At 41.7% G+C, this 26,330-nt stretch overlaps 1 protein-coding gene across 1 annotated transcript in view; it reads right to left on the minus strand.

The window, feature by feature from the left end:
- SND1 (staphylococcal nuclease and tudor domain containing 1) overlaps positions 1 to 26,330 on the minus strand; it is a 457,708-nt gene that overhangs the window by 151,388 nt on the left and 279,990 nt on the right. The window contains exon 15 of the mRNA XM_008154047.3: positions 7,019 to 7,160. Coding sequence (XP_008152269.1) covers positions 7,019 to 7,160 — 142 coding nt within the window. The remainder of the gene's footprint in view (positions 1 to 7,018; positions 7,161 to 26,330) is intronic.

Here is a 26,330-nt window from a genome sequence, read left to right on the forward strand (position 1 = left end):
TTTCTTCATGCTTATATATTCTTTGCTTCAATAAAAACAACTACTTTGCTTGAAAGCTGGAAAGATATCTTATGCATTTCTATATTCCTAGCATAGTGCCTAGTGGAAATAAATTATTTAATAGCTATGCAATTGCATGACCCACAAGCATGATGAGGCTCATTCTGGGGATGATTCACAATCTAAAGATGGGAGATAATCAGGCTCTAATCGTAGGCTTGACTTTCATCCACGTGACCAGTGGGTGATGGTATGGTATGCCTGCACATTGGTAACTGAGGGCAGAGCACGCGACACTCAACAGCAGGAGAGCTGAGGAGATTGACAGTCCCATACAAAAGCAGAGAGAAAAATGATTGATGAGTACCCCATTTCTTTTAGGCAACTCTTCCTCAGAACTAATATAGGCTATGTTGTTTTTGCCTGGACTAATCACACCCAGCCTGCCAAAGGAAAACGTTCTAGATCTTCTTGGATCCTCAAATGCCATCTCCCTTAGGAAGTCTTTTCCATTCCCCAATTAATTGTTCTTTTCTCTGCACTCTCATGATGTTGCATATCCTTTTTACAACTCCTTTTTCCCCCCTTGTTCAAGTTTTCCGCATGTTTGTTGACACTAGACTAAAAGTTATTCAAGAAAGAAGAAACTATCTCATTAATTTATATATCACCCATCATCTATCAAAGACTACCTCTCTTATAGCAGGGTTGCAAAAATCTTGGCCTCATTAAAAAAGGCTCCCCAAACCTGTTTATTGTGCTAATGCCTACAAGTGACGCTCCAGGATCTCCTGACAAGAACATAATTTATATAATTCATATAATGATATCTTTAATAGCAAAGAACTAGAGCAGCTTCTGAAAAGTCTGTCAAGCTGCCCATTTCCAGTTATGGGGCCCAACTGAAAGCAAGTAGGTGTTGGAGACAGGCTCAAACTGGGAAGTCCCAAGAGAAAGAATACCCCATTTTACACATATCCATTAAGTTGCAATTCAATTAAAGCATCTGAAAGAAATTCATAAGTATCAGCAGACCCTATAATTGCTTAATTAAGAATAGAAGCCCAGCAAACACAACCACAATAACAGCCTGATTCATTAGCACCTCTGTGATAGCAAAATGGGATTTCTCACTTAACCATACATTGGCTTTAATTGTTTAATTTGTTTAGGCACTTGTAATCAATGGGGATCCACCATCCTGGGGCCAGGAGATGAGGAGAATATTTCTGTTCACCATCCCTCTCCTCTCCCATTAGAAGTTTTTAGTTTATTGAAAGAGGCAGTTGATATACCTATAGGATGAGACGTTAAAGAGGAAGAAGGAAATGAAGTACTTTGTTTAAAGGCATTCAGGGTGGAAGGACACACAGTCAAACTTTTAGTTCACCATTCACATATTCACCACCAATACTTATCAAAGCCCAGACATCTAGAACCTTTCCTTATTGCTTCCCTTGTCATAATGTAGCTCCAGAGGGGAGCTGTAATTAAAAAAAGAGAAAAAAGTATTGGAAAATGCAAAAGGGCAGGCAGAGGGAAGTCTCATTTTTTAGTCTTGTTTCATATGACTAGGTAACTGGTTAATCGTAAGTCACTTGCTGTGATGCACATGGGATCCCCCTGCCAGGCAGCTGCTGCCCTCTAGGTAGTTTGTAGCATGAGTTCCAAGTAAGGTGACTGACCTCCACTCTCCCCACCCCAAACCTGCCTCAGTCCATAATTCCTCATACATACCATCGTCTCACCTTTATAACATGAAAATGCAAATGGGGTGGGCCCACTCAGTAAGTTAGCAGAAGACTCCAAATCTGATATAAGACTCCTTAGACTACTTTACCTTGAAACTTCTATTCTTCTCTTCCATTTCAGGCATTTGGTTTACAGACACTAACTTAATACCTGCTATGCTCAGCCAAGAGGACAACTTTCCTGAACTGTGCCCTCGACATGACCCACATACCTCAGAGCTAAGAAAGTAATTCAAAATAAGGACATGCAACATAAAGGTCATAGCAGTAGGACACACTCCATTCCCACTGGTGCTATTAAATAAGATTTGCCAATACGTGCCCCAGAATTCCTTTAGACAAAAAACTAAGTAAAATGGACACACATGACAAGTGAAAGTAAACTAAAGATGGCTGGTAAACTGCTTTTGTTCTACTGAAAGGGAATATATGGAGCTCGCTAAATGCTAGGTGAGGAAAAAGAATACCTTTAAACAAATGAAGGCTGCTTCGGTTCTTGACTTCCTGTTAACTCAGGACGACTGACTGCCTCCAAGAATGCGGGAATGCGGTAAGTATGCACAGGAGGCGGCCAAAGCAGCAGGCGAAGGGACCTTGAACAGCCTCAGTTCTGATGGTGTAAGGTCACCTGCTCACCGACCAAACCTAAGCCAGGTGCTCAAAGGACTAAAGGGCAAGAGCCTTCAGGAGGCACTAACCTGTTAGCTACAGCTGACGTTGCCCAGCCCCACCTGCTATCCCATCTGACCAAGCAATCATCCCACGTACAGGGGTGCAGGAACCGTGACAGAGAGGCCAGCTGGCTTGGGCCAAATGCCACTCCCTATCAAGCTGTGGAGCCGTCTGCCTAAAAAAGGCCACATAAAAAATGGAAAGTGTCCACCTTGTCTTGAAGTCCAGAGGGCTCTCCAAAAGGCTGGGATTAATGAGAGCAGCCCATATGGGCTGCCGAACAATTATCTTGACTTTCCCCTTGAGAATCACAACCCAAACTTTCTCCTGGCTGCAGAGACATCATTTCCAGCAGACCAACATTCTTACATGGTGCAGAGAGACCCCACAGAGAGCTCAAAGCTGTGCCCCGAGGATCACTGTGTAGCTAGGTGGACAACTCCATAGCATGAATACCGGGCTGTGTGTCCACTCACTCTCAGAGTTGTAGGTGGTCTCAGAGAACCAGGGGCCCTTCTCTCTCTAAGGATACTCCCTCCACCCATGTCCTCCATCCGTTTTATTCATTCCATCTCTTCCAGGTCACTACTCTATTAGTCACTTCTCTACATTCTTTCTTAGTTCCTTCTCCTTAGAAATCAGACCAGTAGTTCTCATGTTGCCTATATTTGCTCACTCCATCTTTTCATTTTGGCAAATGAAAAAAAGTATTCTCATTTGCCAAAAGGATTTTGTTGAGTTTTACTTTCTGTAATCGGTATTATGAAAACAATAGGTATATTGAATAGCATTTCCAACTATACATGCCACATTCTGTTCCAATCTTGAATAAGAACTACAATTACAAAAGTACTCAAATGCTGACATCCTTAGAATGTTACCTTGACCCTTAGCTTTCACTTTTCTGTATTCCTTTTCCATTCTGTCAGATTTTTGTGAAAAGCAGTCTATTTTTAATTCTGTTCCTTATTTCCCATATTTATTCCCCAACTGCCTGTAATCTGCCTTTGACTGAATCAACTCTGATGGTAATTGCACTCTGACGAAGGTCACCAATGAGTAAAGTGATAAATTGAGTTAAGTGATAAATAAGAAAATAACTTCTTAGTTTTTACCTACTTGATCTTTTAGGTAAAATCTCACACTGCTAACTCCTTGGAATTCCAACTTCCCCCATTTCCAAAGACTACTCTCTTGGGGTTCTCCTTCAATCCTTTGACCACATTTTCTTTCTTGAATGCTTAGCGTCCTCCTCACAGGTCAGAACTTTCTAGGGTGTTTATTCTTCCCACACCAGTCCTCTAGGCACTGCAACTGTTTTACCTATTGTCTGTATGCTGAAGGCTCCTCCACATGAATAATTTGCCTAGGCCCCTCTGCTGACCTCAAATATTACATGTCTAAAGTCAAATCAACGATCTCTTCTTAAAACCTATTCTTACTTTCGTGTTGCTTTTAGACATCACACTCTGCCTACTCAAATAATGCTTTATTTTCTCTCCTACATTTTTAAAAAATATATATTTTATTGATTTTTTACAGAGAGGAAGGGAGAGGGATAGAGAGTTAGAAACATTGATGAGAGAGAAACATCGATCAGCTGCCTTCTGCACACCCCCTACTGGGGATGTGCCCGCAACCAAGGTACATGCCCTTGACCAGAATCGAACCTGGGACCCTTCAGTCCGTAGGCCGACGCTCTACCACTGAGCCAAACAGGTCAGGGCATATTTTCTCTCCTACATTTTAACATCACCTCCTATCACTGATTAAAAAAAAAAAAAAAAAAATCCAGTTATTTCCCAAATTATCAAGTCTTCCTCCTCAATACTTTTCCAATCTCTTTTCTTTCCCACTGCCAGATTTCAGGCCTCTATCCCTCTTGCCTCTTAACTGCTCTCCCAACCCCCGGCCTCATTTAGCCCAATATATCCACCAACATGAATTTTCTTAACCCAAGAAGACTAGCTCCAACAACAATTTTTTAAAAAAGACTAGCTCCTGTCTATATTTCCAATTTCAACCCACCACTCATTGTTTATACTCCACTGATAGCGAAGAGTTCATAGTTGCCTGGACTCATCAGGGTATCCGAAACCTCTACAGCTTTGTACATGCTGTAATCTCTACCTCGAGCCTTCCTCTCCACCTCCACCTCTACCCTCCCCCAACATTGCAAACTTCTATTTGTCCTTCTAAACACAGCTCAGATAGCAGATCCTCAAGGAGGCATTCTCTGATGCCCAGCTTAACCAATCATTTCCATCTTTGTGCTACTTCTGTGCACTGTAAATGACTCTATTATCTCACCTAGTGCCCAACACTGCAGTTTGTTTACATGTCTGTCTACCCTCTAGAGCTTCCTGAGACTTAGAACCTAGTCTTATGAGGATGATGCAGAATTCCTTGCTACAAAATCTCAAAGGAAAAGCCAGTTGCCTTCCGTTCAGTGAGCTCGTCAGTCAGGAGGAGACTAGAATAGTGCCTTTTCTTGAGTTATTTCCATCAGTAGATAACTATGGCTCTACCATGGACACTATGACCTATGGCCATTACATATAAGAGTTAAGGAGAGCTCTAGGTAAGAACTCACAAGGTCTTTGTGAGGGGATGAGGAAGGAAATATATGCTTATTCTACACCCTTCTCTCATCTCATGAAACTTTCACAACAATCCTGAGAGGCATGATACTCTTTCCGGTTAACTGATGTATAAACTGAGGCTTGAACTGGGTAAGTAACCTCCCTAAGTCTCTGCCTGAGTAGAGTAGAGACATGATTCAAATGGAGATCTGCTTTCTCTGACGACTTCAATGTCCTGTATCCTTGCCATGTTTCTAAAGAAACCAGAAGATGCATAACGTAAGTGCAGGAGACAGATGTAAAAGCTTACATTTTTATCATTCATTTGCTTGTATAATCTGTCTTTCAGAATGTAAGGGAACTCAGGAAATGCCTTCTGAATTGCTAAGCTTAGAATAATGCCAAGTCCACAGAGGAACTAGCTGATGCCGGGTTGAGTGATCAGACTGCGGTGTTTAAGTAAGGTACAACCAGAAGGCTTCTGAAAAAAACTCCCACCAAGATAGATCCAAGCTAAAAGCCAGCTCCATTCAGGTGGTTTTGAGTTTAGAAGCCAGAACTACAATGTTTTCTTTCCCCTACAGATCTCTGGCCAAGTTTCCCAGAAAAAAGAATAATACTGTTTTTCTTTCACACCTCTGGATGAAGCTCTACAATGCCAAAAAGAAGCTTTTGTTGTGCAGGTAGAGAGCAAAGGATGAGATAAATATATACCTCAAATGCTGTAACAGCAAGAAGTTACTGCTAAGAACTTCACTATAGAAATCTTAAGGGCACAATGGCTGCATGAAGGACTCGTGCACTGCTACACTACCCCTCCGTTAACTACAACACACATTCGCAGAAATGAGGTGTGGATTTGTTGCAGCCTTTCTCATCCATGGCTGCCTCTAAGCTTTGTGTCAGGCCTCAATTAGCCCCTCAGGAAGCCTGCAGAGCTGTGGAGAGGTCATTAACTAGAGTGTGCAAGAGCCTCAACCAGAAGTGACGGTCCTGTGTTCAGGGAGGGCTTTATCCCATACAACAATCCATTTGGCTGGGGCCAGGGAGACCCTGACAGAAAAGAAACTATCAGTGCCTTCTAGAAGATGAGGCTGAAGCAACATGGCAGGGACAACAAACAGGACGCCCTTTTTGTGTCCCCCAAGGTCAATTCTATTCAAGAACACGAGAGAAGCAGCGCTGAGGCAGCAGGACGGCCTCAGAAACACAGTGCGCATCGGGGTAACACAGGAGAGTAAGTCCTTTGTGAGTGAGTGTTTTCGTGTGTATGGGGTGGGGAGCAGGGTATAAAATGACACTTTCTCTCAAAGTCTACAGTTTCTTAAAAGTCCTGACTGAACAAATGGCTGTTACTTACCAATAGAGAAGAAATGAAGAGATTTGCTCCATGAATGTATAAATATAAATTGCTCAAAGAGCACAATTTATACAGTCTTGCTGGCTTGTGAAATATTAAGCTACTAGAAAGAACAGAATAAGAAAGATGTATATTCAGTCAGCAAAGAAAGAAAGGCTTGCCACAGTACGCCAACCTCAGTGCAGGAGCCTGTGAAGGTATGTCATGTGGCGTTTCATCACGGACTTAGATCCTAATGACATTTGAAAAGAATAAGAGAGAGACAATCGGCGCTGCCTGGGGAGCTACAAGGCAGGTGTTCAGTTCCTCTGAGGCCTGCCCAGGACTAGCATGGTGGGGGCAGGTTCTATTCCAAATAGGAAATACCAACTGTGAGAATTCCATCATTAAAAGTTTTCTATGCCTGGAATTCCCTTCACTCAGATTGTCTGAGGATATGTGCTGTCGTTTAAACTACTCTACCCCTGCATCCCGGTGTTGGTGGAAATGAGGAACAGGAGAGGGCCCAGTGACAGAAGGACCAAATCTAGAAATGTTGCGGGCTCAGGGCTATGTAAGACATGGGGAAAGAAGTCATGTGACCTCCGGAAGTGACTTCTGAGCTCCAAGAAGAATTTCCACAGCAACACATAACACATACTAGTAAAACATACCTGCGAGCAAGAAGGTGATAAGGCAAGTTTCCTTTGGCAAATATAGCTTGAGACGAGAACCACTGAAGACATATTCCACCACAGCTTCGGAACGACCTGCCCGCTGGAGAAAGGGCAGGAACTGCTTTGCTTTTTGGGTATCCTAGAGGAGAAAGCAAGAAAGAATCCTTAGACATGTAAAGGGATTCAGGTTAATGTTCCTTTCACTGTGGTTTAGGACACAGTCTCGCAAATCACGGGATGCTAGGCCAATAAACCTGTAAAATTAGACATTCCTAAAAACATGACATAGACTAGACAGATATCCATGTGACTTCCATAGAAGAGACAGAATTAACCAAAAGTTTTCAGAACATTCTCACCGACTCTCTGCTTCCCTCTGTTCAGTTACTAAGCAATCGGTGGATATACAATACAAGTGAGGAAGGTGCTTTAATGATAATTTCACTCCTTCTCTGGGACAGGAAAGAGCTCCTATTTCTTCTACATGAAATTGAGAGAACAACAATACTAAACTTCTATGTAGTTTAATTTAACCTTTAATTTTCCTTAAGAAACAAAGTGACCCTCAGGCTATGTGATATAGCCCCTAAGCCCTTTCCCAGGAAACTCAAAGCAGTTCATCTTCCACCTTCAGTAGGTTATGTAGACTCAGGGCTCACTTACAGGAGAGAATAATGCAGCCTTATTTGGGCACCAGTACAGCCCTGCTCTTGGAGCTTTTCAGGGACAAGTCAGGACCTGGGCACACTGCTCTGATCCCAGTCTGGGAAATCTCTAACAGTAGGATGTGCTCCTTGGGAACCAATCCCACAGAATAATTACAGTACAAATAATTATCTATCTTACCTAATAATAGACAAACATGTAAATTGACTGTACCTCCACTACACCCACAGCCAATCAGAGTGAGTATGCAAATCAACCCAACAAAGATGGTGAGTTAATTTGCATATGCAGGCGCAGAGTGGCTGGGAGGGGCAGGACGCCTGCTATGAGGGGGAGGGGGAGCTACAGGAGCGGTGCTTTGGACAGAAGCGAGGACTTGCCCACTTCTGGGTGGGCTGGGAGCGGGGACTTGCTGGCTCCCAGGCAGCTGGGAGTGAAGCCAGGGGAAGGAAGGCCTATTCTTGCATGAATATTGTGCAACAGGCCTCTAGTATATATATAAAAGGCTAACATGCAAAGTGTACCCTCGGGAGTTCACCCAGGAGATTGGGAGTTCGATAGCTAACTATGATGTCCACTGACCACCAGGGAACGAAGGAAGGCCCCAGCTGGCAGCCAGGGAAGGGAGGCCCCAGCCAGCAGCTGGAAGGCCCCTATCGGCTCTGATTGCTGGCCAGTCCTAGGGACTCTACCCGTGCACAAATTCATGCACCGGGCCTCTAATAGAAAAAATAAAACCATGAACCACACAGCACTTTCTAAACTCTTCTCACACATCCACATGAAGTGAGTGCATGCATTCTACCCTCAAGAGTACCAAATTATGGGCATTCGAACCTCAGAGCTCTAAGCTACAGAGGATGTAGAGCCTTCCAATCCTTTCAGTCTCTCTCAAGCTACTTCAATAGATGACAGAATAAGCAAGAATCAAAATATAACATTGCATGTGCTGGGGTTCCTGGATGTCAGAATTTCTGTGGTTTGCAGCCCAGCCAGCAGAACTGCATACTTCCTTTGAGGGCAGCAAACTCTGCACACTTTCCTGATGCCTGCAACATAAGCGGGCCAAGCTCTTCCTTGCTAACTCTGTTCCTAGCAACAGAGCTATTGTATCTAAATTAATGCACATTAGTAATGAAAATTTAAGAGGCCATCAAATATTTGAGAGTGTTCACAGCAGCCAAAGGGGCTCTGCTTCGGAAGCAGGGAGGTAGGCTGGGGTGAAAACAGTATTTATAGCAATGAGATTCATCCTTCTCTTCAAACAGATTCTCAGAGAAAAGGAGAGACAGTCATCCGTTCTCTGTGTCTCTAATGGCACATTGGAAAAAGGTAATGGCACAAGGAGCTTTAGTGGGTTGGAAACTCCTCTCAATGAACACTTGAGCAACACATATTCCACTCTACATATACAGTGGGGAAAGGCCTTTCTGGCAGTTGGCTGAAGTCCAGAACAGTCAAGCAAGACAAATGTTCCATGGGTAAGAAAGCACTACCTCATTAAAATCCTTTTGCCATACTTGTCTAAATCTGGGACATTATTCATGAGCTGAGCCAATAAGTCAACAACAATTATCAAACTGATTATTGCAAATAATGAGGCAACTTAATGTCTTTGAAGAGAAGGCCCTTTCCCTTAAGACTGCAATAATCTATTATTTTTCAGAAAGAGACTTTTGCTCATCACCATCTTTTGAATGTATTTATCAGAAAAAAAGATGTGCACACACATAGAGGTATGTCTTTAATGTTAATACTAAAAAGGAAGTTGTACTAGACTGGTCCTGAGGTCAAAGAGAAGAAAAGGTACCTACTCTTAGCCATGTAATAATAACTAAAAAGAAAAACCACATGCTCCTGACTCCTCCTAAGTCTCCACCTACAACAGTCCTATTCCAGAAACAACACATGGGAAGACAGCAAAGAGAATCTGGCAGCTCTTTCAAATCTCAGTGACAAGCAGACAATAATGTCTCTTCAAGCACTTCCTTTGATTGGCATTGCCGGAAGCCAGTTCCAGCATGTCATAATTGCAAGAGTTTCATCGAAAGGTTGATGGAACTTGGGGACTCAACAAGGGCTGAGTCACATATGTTATCGCCTGTTGGAATGGCTAAAGACATTTCCCCAAACCTGAAAAAGATGCATTAAATTGATTGTTTGCTGCCAGACAGCTCAGGGCATCTTAATCTACATGTTATTGCCTCCTACTGCCATGTGGTTTTTTTTCCTGACAGAGACTGGGTAGATACTTTAATTTGGGAACTTTATTTTGGATGGTCTTTTTTTCCTAATTACAGTTTACATTCAATATTGTTTTATATTAGTTTGAAGTGTAGAGCATAGTGGTTAGATAATTATATAACGTATTTTTAAAAATAAAGTTAAAGGCCTCAGATTTTAAGAGGTAACACTGAAGGTTACAACAGAATGCTGATTTCAGAGGAAGACTACTAAACACCCAACATTTCTGCTTCCATTGCCAGAAGCCAATTCCAGCATGTCAGCAGGGCTAAATCATCTGGAATGGCTGAGGGCATTTCCCTAAACCTGAAAAAGATTTGCATAGATGACTGCTTGGTGCCAGACAGCTGAGGGCATTTCAATCTACATGTGATTGCCTCCTACTGGCCAAACACCTGAACAGCCGAAGGCAATTCCTCCAATCTGACAATGGATTCTGTATACCAAACCCTCGCCTTTGATGTATATCTACCTTGCCTTAGGACAATTTGTGTTAATAAAAAGCAAGGGGTCCTGAGACAAGGAGAACTTAGTTCCTTTAGCTAAGTCTTCTCTGGCTCCCCATAATGCCTTCCAAAATTATGTTTTGTCTCTGGACTCTTTAATCATTTATACATAGCGCCTTCTCCAGATTCCTGAACCCTTCTAGATTCTGTATTAAGAACCCCAGCATTCCATATCTAGTTGCAGGGACTCTCAGCCCCAGGTTTCCTGTGCTGTGGTTTATTTACAGGTCTGCCAATCTACCTGACATACTAGTAGTTACCTGGTACTACATTGGCTCAGGCTTTGAGAATCTGAGTAGATAAATTAGCCACAGTTTAATGCTTTCTCTACCAATATTCCCCTCCAATGGTGTAGCTAATCAAGAAGCAACTGTTTCTGAGCAGATAAGTTCGTGTGATTGCACTGCTAGTTTTCACATTACCTGTACTCCAAAACAAAACATATATAAGTGTGTTCCTGTACTCTTAGAAAGGCTAATTTAAGGATGCATTAGCTACATTTAACCTGCTATTGTGGATGGCATCTCTTTAAGGAATGTTTCTGCCTCCTCAATGCACCTTGAAATTGAGAAAGTAATGATGCAACAAATGTGCCTGGGTTGACTTCATTTCAAAGGATGTTAATATCTATACCTCAAACTTATAGGAGCAAGGTTCTGAATGACCCTGAAGACGGGCAGGATGGTCCTTAGTGAGAGAGAGAGAAAGGTTATAAAGGCACTTTAATAATACACTCCTACTCTCCCCTCACTTCTGGCCTGTCAGCCCAGACCTCTTCCAAATGTGGGTCTGTGTCAAGGACTGAAAGAAATCCCCTTCAGTAGTTAAATTGCAACTTATCTTAACTAAGTATCTTGCTGTATAAGCAGATACATGTTTACAATAACGTAGTACTGTGGACTATCAAGTCTGGGAGAGGGAAAAAGTTTGGGGTGGGTGTCTGGGAAGAGCAGGGGAAGCAGGATCCTTATACTCAGGTATAGGACCAAGGTCCTAAGAACACTATGTAGACAACTAGGTCATCTGCATCCTAGAACAGAACTGACATAAATCAAAGTTCTGTGAATTCTGGAACCGGGTTTTAGGTTGTCAGTTTGTTCTCGATGTTAGCAAAGTGAGTTCTATGATTTTTCCACGGAAAATACCCATTATAGTATGCATTAACACAGTTAACACTGGTAAGGGGAACATCACAACTCATACAAAACAGCACAGGGAAATGGCAATCAAAGTAAACCTATTAGTTAACAATTAACCACTCAGGATTATCACATGCAAGTCTCAAATGGGGACTGTTAATAATGAAGCTCACTAATTAGTTCTCATCATCACAATCACTCTTTGATGAACATCATAGGAAAAAGAACTAAAAACAAATACATGCAAGAGCTTATTACGGTACCATGGGGACACTCCACCAGCACTTGAGAAACTGAACTGGAAAGAGCATCAAACTTGATGAAGCTTCCTGGCGGTACAGCCACGTCCTATGCTGGCCACTGCAGCAAGCCAGGCAGGGTCTCCCCTGCGAGGGCACGCCATCCTGCCTTTACAGGGCGGACTGGCCTGAGGCTAACGGACTCCAGAGCACTATGCTGTTTGGGACCAGCCAATCTTAACAGTGAAGCAGCAAAATCTGTGTGTACAGGAGTACAGGTATACAGGAAACCCAGAGTGGAGATCAGAACTGAAGCTAAGGATACTGAAGCAAACACACTCTCATTTTAGGGTGCATGGTGATAACTCATTGCCATAGTTATCTGCCTTTGCAGGGCTCTCCTGACCAGGAGAATTACTTCTGGAGCTATCTGGAAGACAAATCATCAGTATGTCTCCTACCCGGAAGGCAAAAACATCATCCACCACTCCACACTCTTCCTCCTTCCATAGCCCAGGCTCTATAGCCCAAATGACATTTTAATTCACAGAATGAGCTTATGAATCTCTGTAAGGAGCCAGCTGTACACCAAGGTAATCTCTTGGTATAAATGGAGCCCTGGCAGGGGGGCGGGGGGCGGCACACTTGGGAATCTTCTCCAGCTCCAACAATACCACAAAGCACTAAAAAATTTGAAACCAATCTTGTCTGGCTGGCTATCAATGTTTCATGGTAAAGTGTGTGAGGAGACTGGAGAGGGCACAAAATTCAGTGAGGTGCAAGTTTAACAGGAGTGAGTGAACACAGGAGAGAACCCTAGAGAAAAACACTGACTGGAAAACAAATAAAATTATAAGAAAACGGAGAAGAAAGATGCGGAAGCTAGGCCATCAATAACCTTTCATGGAGTGCTGTCTGCAGTTTCCAGTTCTCACACTGTGTCCTTAGCTGGCAGAGCAGCTCGCTCAGGCTCATGTCTGAGCGGAGGAGAGCCATGTTCCAGGCTCCGGGCTCCGCTCCTGGGAGCACGGATCCAGAGGACAGTTGTAGGAGCGCTGAGCTGGAAGAAAGCCCTGAGCGTGGGAGGCTGGCATTCTAACCTGAGGCGTCCTCAACAAGAAACACAACTTTCCATTTTCTTTCCTAACTCTCCTCCTTGACCAATTATTAAGGGAGGATGGCCCGGCTGAGCACAGTTTCCAAACTTGCAAGGAAAGTAAGGACAGACCAAAGGGCAGAAGGAGCTGGCATGGTCTGCTTCCCAAACGGGGAGGAAGCTGCAGAGCCTGTCAGTGTAAGCGTAGCTTCATCTCCCAAATGTGGAGGGGAAAAGTTTCTTTGTAATCAGACTTGAAAAACCCTAAATCTTCCAACATTTGAAGAATACGCTTGCCCTCAGGAGTCCTGCAAAGTGTGTGAGAACAGGCATCTAAATATTTTCATTTGGTTGGGACTGCTCACCATCTATTTCCTGCTCATGGGTACAATACTGAGAAAAGAAACCAGGACTTGGCAAACGTTAAGGGAAGAGACAACCCTGTGTTTATCATGCAAACATGCAGAGCAGCACTCTGACAACCACGGCAGTTACAGAAACAGATTTGGCACCCCTAGAATATGGCCTGAATTTACCTGCACTCACCCCAACCTGGAAATATCCTAAATGTCCCTTATCAGGGAATGGACAAACTGGTACTCTCACACAATGAAATATTCCTCAATGAAAAGAATATAGGCAACAAGGACGAATCTCAAATGCATGACTCCATTTATATGACATTTTTGCAAATTGTAAGGACAGAAAACGGATCAGTGGTTGATTCCAAAGGGGACAGAAGAATTCTGGGGGATGATACAACAGTTCTATTATCTTTACTGTCGTGACAGTTCCATATGTCCCTGCTCTCAAAATATCCATGTTTATCAAATCTCATAAAATTATATACTAAAAATTATATACTTTACTGTATATAAATTATGCCCACATTTTTAAAATAAATTAAAATTGTCTTGGACTATGCAATGTTTTAATTTTTACCTTAAGAAAACTTTTATTTAGTCAACTACTTTACAAGCAGCTCAAAGAAAATAAGTGCCACCCGCTCGCCAGCCCCGCCCCCTACCACCAGTGACTTCTCTCTGTGGGGCAACTGGAGGGGTGATTGGAGGGGCCCCAATGGCACCTGCCTTGGCTGGCCTGGTGTCACCGGCTTGCTGGCCTGCCCCCCACCCCCACCACCGCCACTGGTCGCCTCCCTCTGTGGAGCGACCAGCAGGGTGATGGGGGGAGGGGGAGGGACCCCACTGGTACCTGCCTTGGCTGGCCTGGGGCCTGTGGGCAGTTCCTGTGTTGATTGTCTGCCCCCTGGTGGTTAGTGTGTGTCATAGCGACCGGTCGTTCTGTCATTCAGTTGATTTGCATATTAGGCTTTTATCATATAGGATTACATGACTTTCAGTTTCCCAAATTTAACCAGCTGAAATTATGCTGCGAGACCCATTCAATTTAACCTTTAGAAATAAAGTCATTGCATTTTAGTGGTAAAATCTGCATTTTTATCATCAACAGGAAACACAATGCCCAGGCTTAGTCTATAAGACTTTTTTTGTACTCTAAGATTAGCTTAGAAAGCATAGGGATGGTATATGTGTGCCTAATATAAAAAGGGTAGAAGTATGTACCTAGTTACAAGAAATGATCAACTATACAAACTCGCTCACTTCCTATATTCAATCCTCTTTCTCTAAAATTTGTTTGAGGTGTGTAGTCCACCAACACGGTGCGAAGGTTCTTCCTAAAGTCTGCCTATCCACAGAACAATCTGAAGGTTGTGGCTCATAATTCGTGAGATCCAGAAGTTTCCACAAATAAACCGCACCCTTAACTTCACCCCAAGCAGTCCTTTCCCCATTTCTCCATACTCTAACTTCCCAGCAGATTATAACTGTTATAAAATTGATCTTCAGTGTTTATAAATTATGACTTCGTAAATTACAGCCTTCCCTGCAGAGCTCCCGTCCTCCTGCTGACTTCTGCATGGTGGCCTGTGAGGCCTGCTCACAACAGATGTCCTGGACCTTCCTTTCACCAGGGCCCTGGAAATTCCCTGCACATCCTATCTTAGATTACTTCCGAAGTCCATGCCTTCCACTTAGTTTACCCTTTTCCTTAAAAACAAAACAAAACACTATTCCTATTTCATGGAGAAAATGCTGGCTGGTTTGGCTCAGTGGCTAGAGTGCCAGCCTGCAGATTGAGATTTGAAGGGTCCCAGGTTCTGTTCCCGGTCAAGGGCACATACCTGGGTTGTGGGCTCAATCCCCAGTAGGGACCTACAAGAGGCAGCCGATCAATGATTCTCTCTCATCACTGATGTTTCTATTTCTCTCTCTCTCTCCCTCTCTCTCTCTCTCTCTCTCTCTCTCTCTCTCTCTCTCTCTCTCTCCCTTCCTCTCTGAAATCAATAAAAATATATACATATAAAAAAAATGCTTTAACTTTTTGAGGTCAGGTAAGTAAATGTAAAATATAGACATTAAAGGTAGTGATTCAACAATACCAATTTGTAAGTGAAAAGGGTACTTTCATGTTACATATTTCTCTAAAAATGTGTAATGTATCCAAATTTCAGACATTATATTTATAGCAAATAAATCATTAAATTGATAAGAAAATAGTTAAAGGTGACATTTCTGTTTTAAACTGGTAAGTCTAAACACAATCAATGATGATAGAAAGAGACCATTTAACAACTCTGTTGTTACTTTTCTAAGAATCAAATAATGAATCTTTACAGGAATATAGTGGGTGTTGCATAATGACGTTTTGGTCAACGATAGGCAGCATATACAACAGTGGGAGCTGAAATTCCTATTGCCTAGTGACACTGTAGCTGTCTTAATGTTGCAAGGCATTACTCAAGTGTTTGTGATGATGCTGGTGTAAACAAACCTCCATACCCTCAGGTGTATAAGAGTACAGCACTTACAATTATGTACAGTACATAATACTTGCTAATGATAATAAATGACTATGTTACGGTTTACGTATTTACTATAGTACATTTTTATCATTATTTTAGAGTGTACTCTGTCTACTTATTTGCTGTAAAACAGTATGCTGTGTTATGCCAACAGTAGCCTCACATATCTTGTGCTTACTGTCTGTTGATTGCATCATTTTCTCTTGTGCTTGATTTAATCTAGTGTTTTATAAGTTTAGTGTAGTCTAAGTGTGCAGTGTTTATAACGTCTACAGGAATGTACAGTAATGCTCTAGGCTTCACATTCACTCAACACTCACTGACTCATCCAGAGCAACTTCCAATCCTGCAAGCTCCATTCATGGTAAGTGCCCTATACAGGTGTACCATTTTTAATCTTTTATATTGTATTTTTACATTTTTATGTTTGTTTAGATACAGAAATACTTACTACTATTACAATTGCCTACAATATTCAGTACAGTCACATGCTATACAGGCTTGTAGCTTAGGAGCAATAGGCTATCTCAGTGGTCGGCAAACTCATTAGTCAAAAGAGCCAAATAACAACAGTATAACGATTGAAATTTCTTTTGAGAGCCAAATTTTTTAAACTTAAACTTCTTCTAACGCCACTTCTTCAAAATGGACTCGTCCAGGCCGTGGTATTTTGTGGAAGAGCCACACTCAAGGGGCCAAAGAGCCGCATGTGGCTCACGAGCCGCAGTTTGCTGACCACGGGGCTATCCTATGTAGCCTAGGCAGGTGTGCACTAGGCTAGACCATCTGGGTCTGTGAAAGTGCACTCCATAATATTCAAACAACGAGAAAATCGCCTAATGACACGTTTCTCAGAATATATCCCCACCATTAAGCAGCGCAGGACTCTAGAACAATAAACATTTCTAGAAAAAAGACACAAGACTGGTGTAAAAAATAGCTTATACAAGGTAGGCGACAGAAAGAACATGGAACAAAGCACATCAAGAAGACTCTACTGCTCTGGATATCAATTACAAGGCCATGATTTAAAAATAACTAAAGGTCTGAAATACTACTTTTTTCTTTAAAAGTTTTAGGTCAAGTTTTATCACTTTCAAAGTCTCTATAGGCAAGAGGTAAGAATTTATTACAACAGCAGAAAATGGCTTAGGAGATAATTGTGCAGAGTAAAGAATTTAAAAGACGATCTGATGAAGCACAGGTTTCATTTCATGGGTAAATCAAGAGCTCAAAGCAAGGAAATTGATGTCATGCTAAGCTCTGCCCCACCTGAGACAAGAACACATCTTTAGAAAAGGATGAAGAAAAAAGAAATCTGCAAGCAACTTGTGACATAAAAAAATCAAAATAATTTTTATAATAGGTTAGATGACTAAAATAATTTCAACATCCCCTAAAAATACTGTGAACATTCATTTCTTGCCTGCAGTCATATCAATTTAGGTCCAATAAATCTTAAATAAAAGTTTTATTATGTCTAATTGGTCTTTTTAAAGCCCTACATTTTTAAAGAGTTAATAAAAATAGATAATTATAAAATTTGGAAGAGGAAGTTCTAGTTTTTAAGATAGGAAGAAAAATGGCAACTATTATAGTAGAAATTTATTATTAATTAAGACAGAGGTGGTCAGAGTTTTAAAGAACACCAAATGCATCAAACTAAAAACCTAATCATTGTACTCAACAGAGGTATAGAATGATGACATTAAAAAACTATATGCTATAAGGCTAAAAGCAAGACACCCATGAAAAACACACAAGGTGTCAAAACAAGCCAGAGGAAAATCATTTGGGCAAAAAATGAAATAGGATCCCAAGTCAAATTTATAGAAAATATTCCTTTATTAATTTTGGGTCGAGAATATGTTTGTATATTTTCAGAAAACAACTCCGAGACCATGTGGATTCCAGAAACAGAGAGGAATCGACGGGACTACTCCAGCCATGAAGACAGAAGAGAAGCAGTCCAGAGATGGAAGACGCTGACGTGGCCTTCCCATACTAGCAGTAAGCAGCTGTGCATCACTGCAGGTTGCCCAGGACCAAACCAGAGAGAGTCAGACCTGCATTACCACCATTTGTCCACCATCCAGAACTGTAATGTCAGTGCTGACATGTACACATAGGAACTGTTGGACATTGAAATTGGGTCTCAAAAGAACTGTTGGTCCAGAAAGGAACTCATTACAGACTGATTCATTTGCCTGTCACCATAACCATTATTGCTTGTCTCATTTTCGGTTCTTATAAGTGTATTTCTAATAGCACATGATCTCACTCATCTAGGGGAAATAATGAACAACATAGACTGATGAACAAGAACAGACCCAGAAACAAGGAGGCATGGATCAGACTGTCGGGCCTCAGAGGGAGGGTAGGGAAGGGTGGAGGTAAAGGGGAGAGATCAACCAAAGGACTTGTGTGCAAGCATATGAGCCTAACCAGCGGTTAAGGACAACAGGGGGGTGGGGACATGTGTAGGGAGGGGTGTGGGATGGGAATGGGGGGATGAGGACAAATATGTGATACCTTAGTCAATAAAGAAATTAAAAAAAAACAAACTATATGCTATCCTTTGGCACATATTCCTTAATTACAGACTATGAATTAGCTAAAGAAATCAATGTTGTTTATGAAAGAAAAATACAATCCAAACAACGAAAATAGTCAACAACAGGAAGTTGGATTAAATAAGTTACAGTACATTAAGACAGAATACTAGGCAGACATTAAAAGTATGGTTCAAGAATATTCATATGGAAAAATATAATTAAGAGAAAAAAGCAATTAAGCACCTATTATGTGCCAGACACTTTTCATGGCACTGATTGTATCCTATCTAATAAAAGAGTAATATGCAAATTGACCATAACTCCAACACACAAGATGGCTACCCCCATGTGGTCAAAGATGGCCGCCCCCATGTGGACACAAGATGGCCACCACAAGATGGCCACCAGGGGAGGGCAGTTGTGGGCAATAAGGCCTTTAGGGGAAGGCAGTTGGGGGCGATCAGGCCTATAGGGGAGGGCAGTTAGTGGTGACCGGGCTGGCAGAGGAGAGCAGTTGGGGGTAACCAGGGCTGCAGGGGAGGACAGTTGGTGGTGGTGGTGGGGGGGACCTAGACCTGCAGGGGAGGGCAGTTGGGGGGACCAGGCCTGCAGGGGAGGGCAGTTGGGGGCAACCAGGCCTGCAGGGGAGGGCATTTACAGGCGACCAGGCTGGCCAGGGAGGGCAGTTAGGGGCAATTGGGCCAGCAGGGGAGCAGTTAGGTGTTGATCAGGCTGGCAGGGGAGTGATTAGAGGGTGATCAGGCTGGCAGGCAGAAGCGGTTAGGGGCAATCAGGCAGGCAAGCAGTTGAGCAGTTGGGAGCCAGCAGTCCTGGATTATGAGAGGGATGTCAAACTGCTCGTTTAGGCCCGATCCTGTTGGGCAGTTGGACATCCCTTGAGGGGTCCCAGATTGGAGATAGTGCAGGCTGGGCTGAGGGACACCCGCCTCCCTGTGCACTGGGTCTCTAGTTAAGAATAAAATAGAAAGTTCCTGTACTGAATACAACTTGTATCACTTCAAAAAGAAGGGGATGGGGGTGGGAGAAAAATGAAGGAAAGAAAACCCTACATTGTGGTGAAAAGATTTATTTTTACTGAAACATTTCTGATGGTAGTAGTAGAGATGATTTTATTTTCTGGCTTATTTATGTTTGATGAATTCAAATACAAAACTTCTGGTGAAAAAAACACTGGTAGTCAAAAAAAGTGTAAGTTTTTCGCCCTGGTGGTATGGCTAATTGGTTAGAGAGTCAGCCCATGCACTGAAGGCAGGGGTTCAATTCCCAGTCGAGGGCACATAGCTAGGTTGCAGGTTTGATCCCTGCCCCGTAACCAATCAATGTGTTTTCTCTCTTACGTCGATATTGCTCTCTCTCCCCTTCCCTCCCTTCCTTCCACTCTCTCTAAAAATCAATGGAAGCCGAAACCGGTGTGGCTCAGTGGATAGAGCGTTGGTCTGCAGACTGAATGGTCCCAGGTTTGATTCCGGTCAAGGGCATGTACATTGGTTGCGGGCACATCCCCTGTAGGGGAGTGTGCAGGAGGCAGCTGGTCGATGTTTCTCTCTCATTGATGTTTCTAGCTCTCTATCCCTCTCCCTTCCTCTCTGTAAAAAATCAGTTAAAAAAAAAAAAAATATATATATATATAAATCAATGGAAAAAAATATCCTCAGGTGAGGTTTAACAAAACAAACAAAAAGTAAGTTTCTGTTTTTAAAAGAAGAAAACAGATTAGCATTCAGTGCTGGTTCAGCTTTGCCCAGATAAACTTACAAATGATTCAGTTGGATAACTGTCTCTCCAGTGTTTTAGAGCCAAATTCAACATTCTCTAGAGTAAATTAGTTCTTTATAATTGTTCTGTATGTTTCAAAACAATAAATATTACCGACACTGTAATAAAGTCTGTGAACTGATTTGGCAAACATCTTAATTTGAAACTGGATATGAAATTTGCTCCATGATTTCTTCAAAAACAGCATCTAAGCACAGTGCTTTGTGGCAGTGATGACACCGAACTAAATGGCCCTTTCCCTATGAAATAAAAATTTGACTAGGTAATTATGATTCAGAGCTAAAAAGAGTGTCGACAATAGGTAGAAAACAAAAATCACACAATAATTTGCATGATGTATGAATAAGAAAAATGCATTACTAGTAAAGCAAGCAGCATGATGTAATGAGTTAGAATTGCAGTATTTTGAGTCTATTTGGAAATTCTGATTCTTCCTAAGGAAAAACACAGACTTATCCCTTCCCCAACCTGGTGTGATTTTGTAACTATGGACGATATAATCACATGTGAATACCGTATTGGGATTCTAGAAGTGAAACTATCAATGAAAAACCATATACCCCAGAATGCATGAATAATGGCAGAGAATTCAGACAAAAAGTTTTGGTTAAGATAACAGAAGAAATTTGTTTTTCCAACCAAGGCTCTCAGATCACTGTCACTTCTTTCTCCATCAGGGCATATGTAATTGTGAAGGCTCTAAAGCTTTTTCACTCACTGAAAAATACACAGACACCATTATCACATACATTTATCCATTCACTATTGTTAGAAAACTCCTAAAACTGAAGGTATAGAGATGTAAGCCTTCCTGAGGACAAGTCAGTTGGGAAGACATCTAGCTATCACTTTCCACTCCTTCATTCCAGAAACACTGCTCTAACTAAGGTCACCAGTAACCCATGTTGCTAAACCCACTGGACAGTTCACAATCTTCATCTGTCTCAACCTTGAAACAGCAGTCAGTTAAGTTCCAGTACTGAATACAACTTGTATCACTTCAAAAAGAACGGGGTGGGGGTGGGGGGAGAAAAATGAAGAAAAGAAAACCCTACATTTTGGTGAAAATATTTATTTATTTAATATATTTTATTGATTTTTACAGGGAGGAAGGGAGAGGGATAGAGAGCTAGAAACGTCGATGAGGGAGAAACATCGACCAGCTGCCTCCTGCACATCCCCTACCGGGGATGTGCCCGCAACCAAGGTACATGCCCTTAACCAGAATCGAACCTGGGACCTTCCAGTCCGCAGGCCGATGCTCTATCCACTGAGCCAAACCGGTTTCGGCGAAAATATTTATTTTTAATGAAACATTTCTGATGGTGGTAGTAAAGATGATTTTATTTTCTGGCTTATTTAAGTTTGAAGCTCTCTTTCCTCTTCGTTTCTTTATTTCTTATTATTTTTTCCATTGATTTCTGACTCAATATGAAAAATGCATTAAAAAAAACAAGCCAGATAGCATATGTTAAATAGTAAGTGAGAGATAAAGAGGCAATAAAAGAACTCAGCAGAGGGAGGAATATAATTTGGAATTTGAATAAAGTTTGAAATAAAAATACTTCACAGAGGACTTATGTGCAAGGCAGAATGCACAGCAATTTGATACTAATCACCACCACCATGTGAACCACTCTCTGTTGAGTTCTTATGTCAACTGTTGTAAATACTTTGCATGTATTAACTCATTCAATCATACCACAAGTCTAATGAGGTAAAGGCCATTATTATTAATTTTACAGATGGGAAGACTATGGCACAGAGGTTAAGTAACTTCCTCAAAGAGACAAAGTAATAAGCAATGTTGCAAAAACTTAAACTTGGGTGATCTAATATTGAAGCCCATGCTACTATGACACCAAACTGCTACTGTATTCTGGAACAGTGATTTTCAGCTGGTGGATCATAAGAATTTTTAAAACATGCCATACCAGATTGTTTGGTCAGGGGCATTGACCTCTTCCCCCTTAGACTGTCAAATAAAAAAATGACACAATAGCCAACACAATATCTGGTATGAATGAATCAAAATTACACTTATTTTTATTGTCAGATTGGCAAATATATATAATATTTTTTGGTGTGCTACAGAATTTTAGTAATTAGTTTATGTGTATCATGAACGAAAAAGGTTGAAAATAGCTGTTCTAGAAAATATGCCTGTCCACTTCTAGTTACTACCAGCACAGTTAACCCTAGAGGGCCATATTTTTCTTAATAGTATCACACTGTTTAAGATCATCATCTGGCAGATCAAATCTAAACTAGAAAATGAAGAGATACAAAAAAATGCCCTTCTTTGTTTAGAAACTAGTGAGGAGAACCACTGTACACATGTCTACTTGAGTACAGTTACCAATCAATACATCAAGTGCAAAATTATGGTAATGACCGATTATATAAAATTGTTTAAGAAAGGCATGATCAGAAGACAATGAGGTCATGTGATATTTATCTTTCTCCAACTGACTTATTTCATTTAGCATAATGCTCTCCAGGTCCATCCATGCTGTTGCAAATAGTAGGAGTTCCTTCCTTTTTACAGCAGCGTAGTATTCCATTGTGTAGATGTACCACAGTTTTCTAATCTACTCATCTGCTGATGGGCACTTAGGCTGTTTCCAAATCTTAGCTATTGTGAATTGTGCTGCTATGAACATAGGGGTGCGTATAACCTTTCTGATTGGTGTTTCCAGTTTCTTGGGATATATTCCTAGAAGTGGGATCACTGGGTCAAATGGGAGCTCCATTTTTAGTTTTTTGAGGAAACTCCATACTGTTTCCATAGTGGCTGCACCAGTTTGCATTCCCACCAGCAGTGCATGAGGATTCCTTTTTCTCTGCATCCTTGCCAACACTTGTCATTTGTTGATTTGTTGATGATAGCCATTCTGACAGGTGTGAGATGGTACCTCATTGTCATTTTGATTTGCATCTCTCGGATGATTAGTGACTTTGAGCATGTTTTCATATGTCTCTTGGAGAAAGATAAATATCACATGATTTCACTCATTTGTGGAATATAATGAACAATATAAACTGATGAACAAAAACTGATCCAGAGACAGAGAAGCATCGATCAGACCTTCAAACCTCAGAGGAAGGCAGGAAGGTAGGGGAGGGTGGGGATAAGGGGGAGAGGTCAACCAAAGGACTTGTATGCATGCATGCATATAAGCATAACCAATGGACACAGACACCAGTAGGGTGAAGGCATGAGCGGGGGTGGGTGGGTAGGGGGAGAGGAATGGGGGTATAAGGTCACATATGTAATACCTTAATCAATATAAAATAAAATAAAGTAAAATAAAATAAAATAAAATAAAATAAAATAAAATAAAATAAAATAAAAACAAGCCCTAGCTGGTTTGGCTCAGTGGATAGAGCATCAGACTGTGGATGGAAGGGTCCCAGGTTCGATTTCGGTCAAGGGCACATGCTGGGTTGTGGGCTCAATCCCCAGTAGGGGGCGTGGGGCGTGCAGGAGGCAGCTGATCAGTGATTCTCTTTCATCATTTATATTTCTATCTCTCTCTCTCTCTCTCTCTCCCTTCCTCCCTGAAATCAATAAAAAATGTTTAAAAAAAAACACAAGACAATGAGGATAAAAAGGGGAAACTGCCTTTAAGAAGAGTAATGCCCTGGAGGAGGAGGAAGAAGGTATGGTCAGCAGTTGGTCATCCAAGAAGAAATGCTAATCAAAAAGAGCTAATTAACAACCTAGTCATTGGAACTGAGAATATGAACTGTTGGAATAAACTGAGTAATATATACTAGAAAAACATAGTCTCCAAAATGGATGAAGCATCCGACATGTTGCAATAATGGACTATCAATAGAACATAGGTTTTCCTCCAGAGTTAAACATTGATAATAATTTATATTCTCACACTCCTTCCAACTCTGATATATGCTAGGAATTTTATCATTTCTTCCTGAAAACACCATTTCCTGAGAAACGGAGGCACTAGATAATTCCATGCTTACCCAGAACTCCAATTCAAGGATACTTAGCTAGATATCAACACTGCTAGGAGTGTCCAATTTTTTTTAAACTAAAGCCTTAAAATACAAGTAAGCAGAATGTCTATGTTAGTAAAATGACTTACTTTGAGATGTTTACATAAGCAATAGCCACAGGACAAAATGAGTTCAATCTAGGTCTAAGTAGTGTTATGATGGTGAAATGGAGAGCAAAGCCGGGCTGGGCACAAATATTTCAAGTTTCATCACATCTCTCAGTAGCCACAGAAGAGGTCAGACAATCCCATCATATACCTGAACCTGGGAATAAGGAATTTTACCCACTGCCTTCAAAATACTCTAACATTCATTTAGCCACACCTGTGATGAGTTCAATTAACTAATTTGGATCCTTGAAACAGAATCACAGAATAATATCCACATGCATCCAGAGAATGGGAAAGAGAAGTGAAGAGTATGGACCAGTGAAAGAAGAATCTATGCTGCTAGAGGTAAGTCTCTTTGGAAAGAGATGCCCACCCTCATCCTCACCCTCACCCTTACCTGCCACTTTGAAAAAATTGATCCTGGACTCCCTCAATTTCCTTTTTTGAACAAAAGAAGAAAGTAAAAAAATCATTATACCTCAGGACACTTAATTTGTATGCACTCCTGTGTGTGAAGTCATAGTTACACAAGGAATCAAGAACAGGAATAGCTTGTCCAGTGTAGCTCAGTGGTTGAGCGTTGACCCATTAACCAGGAGGTCTCGGTTTACATCCCAGTAGGGCACATGCCCGGGTTTTGGGCTCAATCCCCAGTAGGGGGTGTGCAGGAGGCAGCCAATCAATGATTTGTGGCAGAAAATGTCCTTGAAAACTGAATTTACTGCAGTGACATATCACGTCTACTGATTATTTTGGGAAGATGTTTTATTGTAAGACACAAAAATTCTTTATCCTTTACGTAAAGAATCGCTGTCTCTAACAGCGCTCCACCTCAGGCATTCTCAGGATCCAGCGTGTCTTCAGAGGTGTGAACTGGGAGCTGGCACACTCACCAAGCGTCAGCCACTGTGCCTGTCTTCAGTGTTCACTACCTCTCCCTCACGCCGCCATGGTGCCTGAGTTTTTCAAAACAAGCCTGTCAGTGAGCAAAAGGTCGACCAAGTAAGGCACAGGCATGGAGCCAGGCATTCTGCAGGCGAGAGAGACAGACTCACTTTAGAACTGTTTATTTTTTAAAGGTCTTTCACAACCACATGACTCTTCATTTCCAGGTTCAGAGGAAAAAATAAAAACAAGATTTTAAAAATACATAATTACATGATCCCTTATTGTCCAATGTTATAAATGCTTTTGTATTTCCCTAGTTTCTGCAATTGCTTCCCCTCTTAAAGGCTACTTTTCAAAGAGTAAAACTATGACTTTTACTAGTTTGCAAATACTAGAGGCCTGGTGCATGGATTCGTGCACCAGTGGGGTCCCTCGGCCTCACCTGTGGGGATTGGCCTGAAACTGGCTCTCCGACATCCCCCAAGGAGTCCTGGATTGAGAGAGGGCAGTTCTTAGGTGATATATCTTGGACTTGGGCTCCCTCCTCTCTGGGTCCAGGGTGCAGGTGAAGCAGATTTGGGGCCCACAGTGCCCCAGCAGCAACCTAACCCACAGCCAATTCCGCAAGGAATCGGGCTCTCCTCTACTGGTCAGAGCGTCTGCCCCCTGATGGTCATTGCGTGTCATAGCTAGCAGGCGAACAGTTGGATGGTCACTTAGGCTTTTATAGATAGATAGATAGATAGATAGATAGATAGATAGATAAAACAAACACATGTCAAAAATTTTATTTTAACCACTAATTAATGTGGGAACCAGAAAGATATTACAACTGATTCAAAGGAGAATCTGAAGAACAGGCATATACATATAGGCAACAAGGAATGCTGAAGTGAGTCTGCTAAAGATGCAAAACTGTACAGTAAAACCATAGAATGAAAATGTACCATCGGAAACCATTTCTTTTACAGGGCAGCAATCCATATGGGGTCACATTTGTACAAACAGGAATCAATGCATCAACCATCAGGCCTATACAAATTAAATTCTCTCTCCAGAAAAGGGTAAACACCTGGTTAAAAACTAAGCAGCAGACCCCCATAAAATCAGTTAACCCCAAAGTGTTTAGAAGGCATTACCCAGCATTCCAATGAAAGGG

The sequence above is a fragment of the Eptesicus fuscus genome, chromosome 14, assembly GCF_027574615.1.
Source record: "Eptesicus fuscus isolate TK198812 chromosome 14, DD_ASM_mEF_20220401, whole genome shotgun sequence".
Taxonomy (NCBI): Eukaryota; Metazoa; Chordata; class Mammalia; order Chiroptera; family Vespertilionidae; genus Eptesicus; species Eptesicus fuscus.